Source organism: Oncorhynchus keta, chromosome 9, assembly GCF_023373465.1.
Source record: "Oncorhynchus keta strain PuntledgeMale-10-30-2019 chromosome 9, Oket_V2, whole genome shotgun sequence".
In the NCBI taxonomy this organism is placed as follows: Eukaryota; Metazoa; Chordata; class Actinopteri; order Salmoniformes; family Salmonidae; genus Oncorhynchus; species Oncorhynchus keta.
Window position 1 is genome coordinate 16,106,186 of NC_068429.1, and position 11,687 is coordinate 16,117,872.

The window sequence follows — 11,687 nt, forward strand, 5'->3', positions numbered from 1 at the left end:
TATGCCTCAGCTAACCCTCTTGTCCCACCTCCCACACATTCGGTGACCTCACCTAGTTTAATTGATGTCTCTAGAGACTATACCTCTCTCATCATCACTCAATGCCTAGGTTTACCTCCACTGTATTCACATCCCACCATACCTTTGTCTGTACATTATGCATTGAATCTATTCTACCGCGCCCAGAAACATGCTCCTTTTACTCTCTGTTCCGAACATACTAGACGACCAGTTCTTATAGCCCTTAGCCGTACCCTTATCCTACTCTTCTGCACCTCTGGTGATGTAGAGGTTAATCCAGGCCTTGCAGTGCCCAGCTCCTATCCCATTCCCCAGGCACTATCATTTGTTGACTTCTGTAACCAAAAAAGCCTTGGTTTCATGCATGTTAACATTAGAAGCCTCCTCCCTAAATTTGTTTTATTCACTGCTTTAGCACATTCTGCCAACCCGGATTTCCTAGCCGTGTCTGAATCCTGGCTTAGGAAGGCCACAAAAAACCCTGAAATGTACATCCCTAACTATAACATTTTACAAAAAGATAGAACTGCCAAAGGGGGCGGAGTTGCAATCTACTGCAGAGATAGCCTGCAGAGTTCTGTCTTACTATCCAGGTCTGTGCCAAAACAATTTGAGCTTCGACTTTTAAAAATCCTCCTTTCCAGAAACAAGTCTCTCACCATTGCAGCTTGCTATAGACCACCTTTTGCCTCCAGCTGTGCCCTGAACACCATATGTGAATTGATTGCCCTCATCTACCTTCAGAGCTCGCGCTGTTAGGTGACCTAAACTGGGACATGCTTAACACCCCGGCCATCCTACAATCTAAGCTTGATGCCCTCAATCTCACACAAATTATCAATGAACCCACCAGGTACCACCCCAAATCTGTAAACACAGGCACCCTCATAGATACCAACCTGCCCTCCAAATACACCTCTGCTGTCTTCTCCGTAATGGGTCTGCGGTCAAACGACCACCACTCATCACTGTCAAACGCTGCCTAAAACACTTCAACGAGCAGGCCTTTCTAATCGACCTGGCCCGGGTATCCTGGAAGGATATTGACCTCATTCTGTCAGTAGAAGATGCCTGGTTATTATTTTAAAAGTGCTTTCCTCACAATCTTAGATAGGCATGCCCCGTTCAAAAAATGTTGAACCAGGAACAGATATAACCCTTGGTTCACTCCAGACCTGACTGCCCTTGACCAGCACAAAAACATCCTGTGGCGTACGGCATTAGCATCGAATAGCCCCCGCGATATGCAACTTTTCAGGGAAGTTAGGAACCAATATACACAGTGAGTTAGGCTAGCTTCTTCAAACAGAAATTTGCATCCTGCAGCACAAACTCCAAAAAGTTCTGGGACACTGTAAAGTCCATGGAGAATAAGAGCACCTCCTCCCAGCTGCTCACTGCACTGAGGTTAGGAAACACTGTCGCCACTGATAAATTCACAATATTTGAGTATTTCAATAAGCATTTTACCATGCTCTCCACCTGGCCACCCCTAACCTGGTCAACAGCCCTGCACCCCCCACAGCATCTTGCCCAAGCCTCCCCCATTTCTCCTTCACCCAAATCCAGATTGCTGATGTTCTGAAAGAGCTGCAAAATCTGGACCCCTACAAATCAGCAGGGCTAGATAATCTGGACCCTCTCTTTCTAAAATTTGCTGCTGAAATTGTTGCAACCCCTATTATTAGCCCGTTCAACCTCTCTTTCGTATCGTCTGAGATCCCTCTTCAAAGGGGGAGACACTCTAGACCCAAACTGCTACAGACCTATATCTATCCTACTCTGCCTTTCTAAGGTCTTCGAAAGCCAAGCTAACAAACAGATCACAGTCCATTTCGAATCCTACCGTACTTTCTCCGCTATGCAATCTGGTTTCCGAGCTGGTCATGGGTGCACCTCAGCCACGGTTAAGGTCCTAAACGATATCATAACCACCATTGATAAGAGACAATACTGTGTAGCTGTATTCATCACCATGGCCAAGACTTTCGACTCTGTCAATCACCACATACTTATCGGCAGACTCAACAGCCTTGGTTTCTCAAATGACTGCCTCGCCTGGTTCACCAGATACTTCTCAGACAGAGTTCAGTGTGTCAAATCGAAGGGCCTGTTGTCCGGACCTTGTGTAGTCTCTATGGGGGTGCCACACGGTTCAATTCTCAGGCAGACTTTTTTCTCTGTATACATCAATGATGCTCTTGCTGCTGGTGATTCTCTGATCCACCTCTATGCAGATGACACCATTCTGTAGACTTCTGGCCCTTCTTTGGACACTGTGTTAACTAACCTCCAGACGAGCTTCAATGCCATACAACTCTCCTTCCGTGGCCTCCAACTGCTCTTAAATGCAAGTACCAACTAAATGCATGCTCTTCAACCGATCACTGCCCGCACCTGCCCGCCCGTCCAGCATCACTACTCTGGACGGTTCTGACTTAGAATATTTGGACAACTACAAATACCTAGGTGTTTGGGTAGACTGTAAACTCTCCTTCCAGACTCACATTAAGCATCTCCAATCCAAAATTAAATTGAATAGAATCGGCTTCCCATTTCGCAACAAGGCATCCTTCACTCATGCTGCCAAACATACCCTCGTAAAACTGACTATCCTGCCGATCCTTGACTTCGGCGATGTCATTTACAAAATAGCCTCCAACACTCTACTCAGCAAATTGTATGCAGTTGTCGTGCCTTTACTATCATTAACTGAAGACTTAGTTTTTATCAAAGATTCTCTGTAATTATTATTACGCGATTTAACTGATTAATCATGTAACTGTAATTAACTAGGAAGTCGGGGCACCAAGGAAAATATTCAGATTACAAAGTTATAATTTTCCTAATATAACTTTTCAGCTATTTTCATATCTGATCAATGAATTCTTCTTTACCTCACGTTAGTCTCATTCCAAATGTCATAAATTGTTGGTTATCTGCACGAAACCAGTCTTCACTATGAGTCATCCATACATCAATTGTCTTAAATAATTTATTTATTAACTAACTAAACAATCACAGAAGTGCACAAACAAACAAAGTAAATATGGTTACAAGAAATGATAGGGGAATGTGTCCTCGTGGGCTAAACCGGCATGGTGGCTTATTAGACAAAAGGGGAGTGGGGGTCGACTGAGATGACAACACACAGTTGATAATTATAACAATTTAAATGCTAATCCTTTGCACATGAACGCCCACTCATTCGGGAACAATTGCAATCAATATATATATTTACGCTCAGTGTGTCGTCGGGGTCTCTGTTGAAAAGTTTGTTTCTGTTGGAGAGTTTGTCCGCCCTCTCTGTCGTGGTTAGAATGGATAGTTCAGAGTGACATTCATTCATGTCGTTATGGATAGATGTTTCGGCGGTTGTCGGTCTTTGCGTTCAATGATACCGACTTCCTAGCTGCAGACTAGTAATTAATATCAGACTTGTTTTTATTCTGTCGGTATCGATAGTCTAAGAGTTTAACCACGTGGGATGGTTAAAAGATTCAGCAGTCTGGTCTCAAACATTGGCCCTCTCGTTATACAACAATTAGATGTAAGCCTCATATCTGAGGCTATTATATAAACAGCGTTATGGTAATGTGGCCGTATTGTCTCCCATGAGTTTCACAATATTGTACCAAATGGACCAGTTCGTAGCTGGATTCTTCACCGATCTTTTATACCTTCACCAGAACATAAATGTTGCTCGGACAACAAGTTCTGTGAGGTGGAAGAAATTCCTTTGTTCTCTATGAAAATTCACTCTGTCTCTATACTGTGGCCATGAGGAGATCATCTCCAGGAAGTTACGACCTCTCTCTGACCACAGCAGCCTGGGTGTAGGAGATAGGGGGATGGGGCTTGCTGTACCCAAAGAGGGCAATGTCATGACAGTCTATCACAGTGCCATCCGTTTTGTCACCAAAGCCCCATATACTACCCATCACTGCGACCTGTATGCTCTCGTTGGATGGCCCTCGCTTTATATTCAAACCCACTGGCTCCAGGTCATCTATAAGTCTTTGCTAGGTAAAGCCCCGCCTTATCTCAGCTCACTGGTCACCATTGCAGCACCCACCCGTAGCACACTCTCCATCAGGTATATTTCACTGGTCACCCCCAGAGCCAATTTCTACTTTGGCCGCCTTTCCTTCCAGTTCTCTGCTGCCAATGACTGGAACTAATTGTAAAAATCACTGAAGCTGGAGACTCATATCTCCCTCACTAACTTTAAGCACCAGCTGTCAGAGCAGCTCACAGATCACCACACCTGTACATAGCCCATCCAACTACCTCATCCCCATACGGTTATTTATTTTTGCTCCTTTGCACCCCCGTATCTCTACTTGCACATTCATCTTCTGCACATCTATCACTCCAGTGCTTAATTGCTAAATTGTAATTATTTAGCCACTATGTCCTATTTATTGCCTTACCTCCCTTATCTTACCTCATTTGCACACACAGTATATAGACTTTTTATCTATTGTTTTATTGACTGTATGTTTGTTTATTCCATGTGTAACTGTGTTTTTGTTGTTTGTGTTGCACTGCTTTGCTTTTTCTTGACCAGGTCGCAGTTGTAAATGAGAACTTGTTCTCAACTAGCCTACCTGGTTAAATAAAGATGAAATAAAAAATAAATAAAATAGGTTTGATATTGTCATTGACAAACTGAAGAACAGTAAGCCTAGCAATATATGTAGCTAGCATGTTTAATAATAAAATGATAAAATTAGAAGATAATTGACTTCAATTGTATTTATTTATGGCAAGGTGATCTGGTCTGCTTGGCTAGCGAGGAGAACCTTTGTGGTCAGTGTTGCCAACTAATTTTCAGGGGAGGTTGCTAGAGGCAGGTCGATTTGTTGCGAAATGACATGATATCATTGCGTAATAACGTAAAACTGCGTTATTACTTATACACAATAACGTTACTCAAATTGACTGGCCATCTCGGTGAAAAATATGATTTGACATTTGTTAGTTTAGATTTGTTTGTTTATCACATTTTTATTTGTAAAAGTAATAAATGCAACACATTTTATATGATCAGATATTTTTATTTTTAAACACGACACTTAATTATTGAACGATTACATTTTACTTTTCTTTTTATCTAGTAAACCTACACATTCTGAACAATTATAGTTTTAAGCAGTGTATTGGTAGTTAGTTATCATGCCTGGCTGCAAAAGTGCATTGTGAGTGACGTCAGCAGCAGACGCTCAGCTCGTGCACAGGCAGCTGCAGTCAGCCAACAATGATTTGCAATTTGCAGAAATTGCTGCTGGCTGTGCACGAGCTGAGCGCCTGCTGTTGAGGTCACAACGCACTTTTGCAGCTGGGCACGTGTATTGTGACCGAGTGTGTGACAAGAGAAAATATTGCTTGTGTAATTTAGAGGGAAAATGCGTGCATTTTAGCGTTTAAGTCACTTTTCAAAAGTTACAAATACATTTTTAAAAGTAGTTACATTTGTTGCTAGGTGCCGTTATAAAAAAAAGTTGCAAGGGTAGTCTGAAAAGTTGCTAAATCTAGCAAGAAAATTGCTAAATTGGCATCACTGTTTGTGGTAGTCTAAACAGAATCCTTGCGACGTCCAAAAGACGTGACCGCGTTGAATTTAAACGATTTGAGTAGGGTTTAGGCGAGGGTGTGGACAGACCGTTTACCTATTTTCTTCATCATCCGGGTCACGCTCGCAGTTTGCGGATGTGATTCAAACGCGGAAACAACACGTTAGAAATGGTAAAAGATAATTGCCAGGGCTACTAGCCATTTTGTAATATAACCTGTATAGTGTTACTATTTATTTTATAGCCACAAGATCATTTAAATGTCTACGGAATAGCTGATACAATTTCGTTAGGGAATCTACAGACTAAGTGAAAGCCAGAAGAGTTGCACGAACTCGCAAGCTTGCTAGATACTAACATTACTTAACTAGCTATAATCCCTCATGTCTGTATGGTAGTTACAGACAGCTAGCGATCACACTATCGTCGTTTTAATGTGTCGTGCATGGTTCATTTTATCACCCAGACGGATTATGAAAGGAAACGTAACTACCTTGCCTGACTATCCAACCAGGCTGACCTATAATGCTGTTCTTGTAATAGCTAGCCTATAGAACCCCACAGTCTCATAATACCCATAAAACCTAGCGGTCAAACAGGGAAATGGTTCCAATTTTCCACCATTCATTGTTTCCCATAGGGTATTTTAGAAACACTTAAAATAAGGGCTGTGTTTAATCTAGGCATCCCCTGGCGTGACGTTTAGATAACCATGTAAATCTCTCAGACAAGGTGATTTGTCAATATATTCAGCTCTACTTTGATTCAAAAATGCTAATTAGCATCAAAATAGACATCATGCAATGTTACAAAAAACTCCTGCATGACATCTTTAGCTGGCACCTTTGCTAACAGGTACATTTTAAAGAAATGTCATTACTACATTTAGCCAACATTAGATAGTTAATCCAGAGATTCTTACCTTTGCCTCGATTCGGCAGTCTCCAGATCATCATGGCATTTGTGGTTCATTATGATAGCCACATTAGCAGCTATTTAGCGTTTCTTTTGTTAGGGGTAAATACTGGCGAATATATTTATAAAAGTCACTTTGTCCAAGAGAGATTTACACGGTTATCAAAACATCACGCCAGGGTAAGCATACACAAAACGCAGCCCCTATATTAAGTGTTTAGAAAATTCCCTATAGGACAGGTGAACGGCTGAAAAATGATTGGAACCATTTCCCTGTTTGACTGCACACTTTTATGGGTATTATGACTCATATGGTGGTACTTTATTATTATCTCAATAATAGCGTAATACAGTATTTTCTCAGTTTAACCTCACACTCATACATTTTGTCTTAATTTCTTGCAGGCATCAGGGACAGATCGAGCAGTTGGCATGGGCCTGGTTGGCTTCAGCCTCCTATTATTTACATACTACACAATCTGGGTCATCATACTGGTAGGTCACAGGAGGTTGGTAGTACCTTAATTGGGGAGCATGGGCTCGTGGTAACGGCTGGAGTGGAATGGTATCGAACATGTGTAACTGTTTTTTTTTGTTGCACTGCATTGCTTTATCTTGGCCAGGATGCAGTTGTAAATGAGAACTTGTTCTCAACTGGCCAAATAAAGGTGAACATTTTTTTTACATGGGGGCTTGATGCCATTCCATTTGTGCCGTTCCAGACATGAGCTGTGCTCCCCTCAGCAGCCCCCTGTGTGGTAGTTATAGCCTAGCTACAGATTGTTATACCAGATAATGTGATTTAACTAAAGATTTTTTATGTCCTTTACTGGGAGTTACAGGATAGGTACTGTTTGGTGTAGAACAGAGAATTTTCGACCAACCTTTGTGATACTGGCGTCATTCTCCTGTTTCCACAAATCAACGATTAAGACAGTATTGCTAAGGTTGGTCGAAAATTCTTTGTCCTACACCAAACAGTATCTATCCTGTAACTCCCAAGTAATGGATACCAAAAATATTTGGTTAAATCACATTATCTGGTATAACAATCTGTAGCTAGGTATAGCCTAGAACTGCTTGCTATTCTGGTCCAAAATTGGTTTGTGCTGTCTTGCCAACGGGTCCATCCATTTGAATTCAATCATCTTTTGACGGCACGCCTTTTGATTAGAAAAATATTTGCCCATTGTAGAAGTGCTCAGAAAGCTACTTTTTGGGCCTGAATGCCAAAACATTAAAGAAATAAAGATGCTGAAAGTTGACCCATTTTGCATACACCACCATACCATGAGACATACATGTCTTCATCACTGGAAAAGACAAACGGTTGAGATTGATATCATTTAAAAGCATACAAACAGAGTTAGCAAACTATTTTATCATTTGAGATTTTTTAAATTTAAATTTAAAAGAACATGTTTTAACGGAAATGATCTAAAAACACCAACTCATTTGTTGTAGTTTAGGCCCTATTTTACGTCATCTAACTTTATTGTGTTGTGCCGGCCATCGGTTCAGACACAACATGCTCTTGAAAACAGGGTGGGTGTCATGTTTTAGCTGATATATTTACTAAAATGGGAATGAACTTTCAAATGGTACTAGAAAGATCGTTGGAGGTCCACACATTCGAGAATGTTGACTTTGCATTGTAATTTGCAAGTTAAATTCGTTGCCAGAAATCCAATAGAAGATTATGTATTGTTTGTGTCTACTAACTCGTGGGATATTGTACCTTTTCCAGCCCTTCGTGGACAACGATCATGTGGTCCACCAGTATTTCCTTCCACGGGAGTACTCTATCATTCTACCTGGGATTGCAGCATTGATACTGCTGCTCTGTGTAGGTGAGTTCTTGAATGCTACATTAGATGGGTTCTAATCTAGTGTTTTGCTCCCTTGCCTGTTCCCTACTCTCGGCCTGTCCATCTAAAAGGACTGGACATACATAGGATATAACGCATTCTGGTTGTTCACAAGGACCTCCCTGAGCTAGGTGCAGCTGAGGTGACCATCTGATGGTCTACAAATCACAGAACAGCCTAACTGGGCATGAACAGATCCATATGCAATACACCCAAATTGGTGAATATGTGGCACCTACAATGGTGGCCAAATATATTGGTAGCCTTGCACTTTTCTTAAATAATTCCCCATTTCTTCTAAAATAAGTTGAACTTGGAAGATAAAAAACATTGTCTCCACACGTTGTTATTGGATTGTCACATGGCAGAACCATTTTTTGGGGGGGAACTTATAAGTTTACAATGTTTAATTAAGAAAATTTAAACAAATGGCATGGACACAATTTTTGGCACCCATGAGCTAATATTTGGTTAAACATCCTTTTGCGAAGATAACAACAAAACAAAGTATTTTAGCCATCTATGAGCTTGCTATACCTTTCTACTGGGAATTTGGCCACCTTTTTTAGCTGCAAATGACTCCAATTCTTCAATGTTTTGAATGTTGCCTTCCACCAACTGCTGTTTTCAGATTTCCCCAAAGGTTTTTGATGGGATCCAGATCTGGATTCCTCGCTGGCCACTCCAGAACATTTTTGAATGCTTATTTGGTTATTGGTAAACATAGTGCTGATGTATTGCCAAATTTTGTTTCATTGGTCTACAGAACATTTCCCCAGGATTTAGGCATGTTTAGATGGGATTTTACAAAGTTCAAATGGTCTTTCTTGTCTCTTTCACCATTGGAGTCTTCCTATGTTTACCAATGACCAAATTAAGCATTCAAAGAAAAGACCAACCTCCCTACAATCAAACATGGGGGAGGTTCACTAATGCTTTGAATGCTTTGCTTTGATGCCTCTGGTACTAGGGGCCTTGAACGTGTGCAAGACATAATGAAAACAGCAGATTATCAAAGTGTTTTGGAGTGCATTGTTCAACCCAGTGTCTAAAAACTGGGTTTCTGTTGAAGGTCGTGGGTCTTCCAGCAGGACAACAACTCAAACACACATACATTTTTTTTAAGCCCCCAGGAATGGTTCAATAATAAACACTGGACTGTTCTGGAGTGGGCAGCGACTGCTCCAGATCTGAATCCCATCCAAAACCAATTTATTTTATATAAGGGAAAGGGAGATACCTAGTCAGTTGTACAACTGAATGCCTTCAAATGAAATGTGTCTTCCACATTTAACCCAACCCCTCTGAATCAGAGAGATGCAGGGGGCTGCCTTAATCAACATCCATGTCTTCGGCACCCAGTGAACAGTGGGTTAATTGCCTTGCTCAGGGGCAGAATGACTGATTTTTACCTTGTCAGCTCAGGGTATATGCCATTTGTTTACATTTTCTTAGTTAACATTCCCCTCCCAAAGAAATGTTGATTCTGCAATGTTGACAATAGAACAAAGGTGTGGAGACCAAACTTTATTTTTTAAATTCAACTTATTTTAGAAGAAATGGGGAATTAATTAAGAAAAGTGCAAGAGTGCCAATATATTTGGCCACCACTGTAGTTCAGTCTGGTCTTGATGAGAACAGTGACCTTATTCTTCTCGTTTTAAGAGTAACCACAGATATTCTCCTCTCCTCAGGTACCTTCATTGGCGTGGTCACCAGGAAGAACCGCAAGCCTAAGGTGGACTAAGAGGGATGGTGTCACAGAGACTCTGTCAGACGGGTCAGGATGTAGCGCTAGTAGTTATGCTAACAGTAGCTTCACTAGAACCTCCCTGGTCCAGCGTCTTGCCTTACATTCCGTTGGGAGAAATCAAAAATAAAGTCTGGCTTCTCTCTGATGAAAACATCTAATGACTGAAAGACATAAGACAAGACTTGAAGAGCTGCTGTATACCAACACCTATCCCTTCTCCTTATTCAGACCCACAACCTTGTGGTTGGCAATGCATGTCATCGGGCAAGTCAGAAGTCTTTTTTTTTTGGGTTGCCAAAAGATTACGATCACTTCCCTGAAAATGTAAATGAGTTCTTTACACACAAACTGCCATTTATGGCCTGCCTGTCACCTACACATAGGGAAGGAATCAGATCAGTACTGGAATTCTTTGTGTTTTGGTTGTTATCAGTAAAAACATTAATAGCAGGCTCAACTTGCCCGACTGTCATAAATGCCATAAATTGTTTGTCTTTTGTGTAAACAATGGGAATGAACCAGGATGATCAGCTTTAGGCTACTGGAATTCTTTTCAGTTTGATTTCTATATGTATTTATTTTTCATTACATGCCCATTGGGGCAAACTCAGAGCAGGCCAAACTTGTGCAACTGCTCACTTCACTTGACCCAGGCAATAGGGCAACCCTTAATGTCAATCCCTGCATGGCTGCAGATGCTATATTTATCCTTAAGGAGCATTGTCACTTTGCCAGGGATACAAAATTCAAAAGGCATGCAGGTGCATGCAGGTGCATGGCAACAATTGAACAAGATGAAGGAAAAAGGAAACTGCACACTGCTCTTGATAGTATCACCAATCTTTAATAAGCTTACACGTGAGGCCTTCTTCAGAGCTTTTTGAATTTTTTTGAAATGTGAACTCTTATGTAAACCTAGCCCCACCCACATCTGTTCCACACATCGAAGGGGATTGGGGGCAAAGGAAAAAAAGGGATGAAATCGATGTGTCAGTATTCACTTTCACTGTATGTGGTCAGCCCTAGATAAAAACCTGGCTTCATAATGTGGAGAAGAATTAGATTAGCTGATTTTGTGGAGTACTATATCAGATTCGATCAAAGTTTCACTGGCGTCCCATTTCACCACATTTTGAATGTCTTTTCAGGCACTGTTTTAAGACTTAAATATTTATTTTGAGTTCTTAGTTGCTAAGAATGACCAACGTCAATTGTTTAGTTAGTAACTGTCGTCTTCACGGACTGAAAGGGCCCAATTGATATCCAAGCATATTTATTATGTCCACACAAGCACTTGGTATTTTAAATAATCATTGTGGCAAATTAGGAAATCTGTCATTCTTTTAAATGCCATTAAGTGCTTGGCTAGTGCAAGTACAATATAACTTAGCATCTGATATGATGGACGATTTTCTAAAGTCTGTTGAGCAAAACAAGGTCTAAACATGTGGATGGTGTATAGGGTTAAAGGTCCTCTGTATTCACAAAATAAAATGTTTATATTGATAATTCTCGCACAATTCATTCAGGATTTCAATGTTTAGAATGTGGTCT

The 11,687-nt window shown here is 40.9% G+C and overlaps 1 protein-coding gene across 3 annotated transcripts; it reads left to right on the forward strand.

Annotated features, from left to right (window-relative positions):
* The first annotated feature begins 5,358 nt into the window (after positions 1–5,358).
* dpm2 (dolichyl-phosphate mannosyltransferase subunit 2, regulatory) lies at positions 5,359–11,642 on the forward strand. 3 transcript variants are annotated; one of them, XM_035775609.2, is made up of 4 exons: positions 5,359–5,769; positions 6,918–7,007; positions 8,260–8,362; positions 10,075–11,642. In XM_035775609.2, the coding sequence occupies exons 1-4, from the start codon at positions 5,767–5,769 to the stop codon at positions 10,125–10,127; spliced, it is 249 nt and encodes an 82-aa protein (XP_035631502.1). In that variant the 5' UTR covers positions 5,359–5,766; the 3' UTR covers positions 10,128–11,642. The 3 variants fall into 3 exon arrangements, with proteins under 3 accessions (XP_035631502.1, XP_035631500.1, XP_035631501.1); XM_035775607.1 differs by lacking the exon at positions 5,359–5,769 and adding an exon at positions 5,781–6,082; XM_035775608.2 differs by lacking the exon at positions 5,359–5,769 and adding an exon at positions 6,137–6,809.
* The last annotated feature ends 45 nt before the right edge of the window (positions 11,643–11,687 follow it).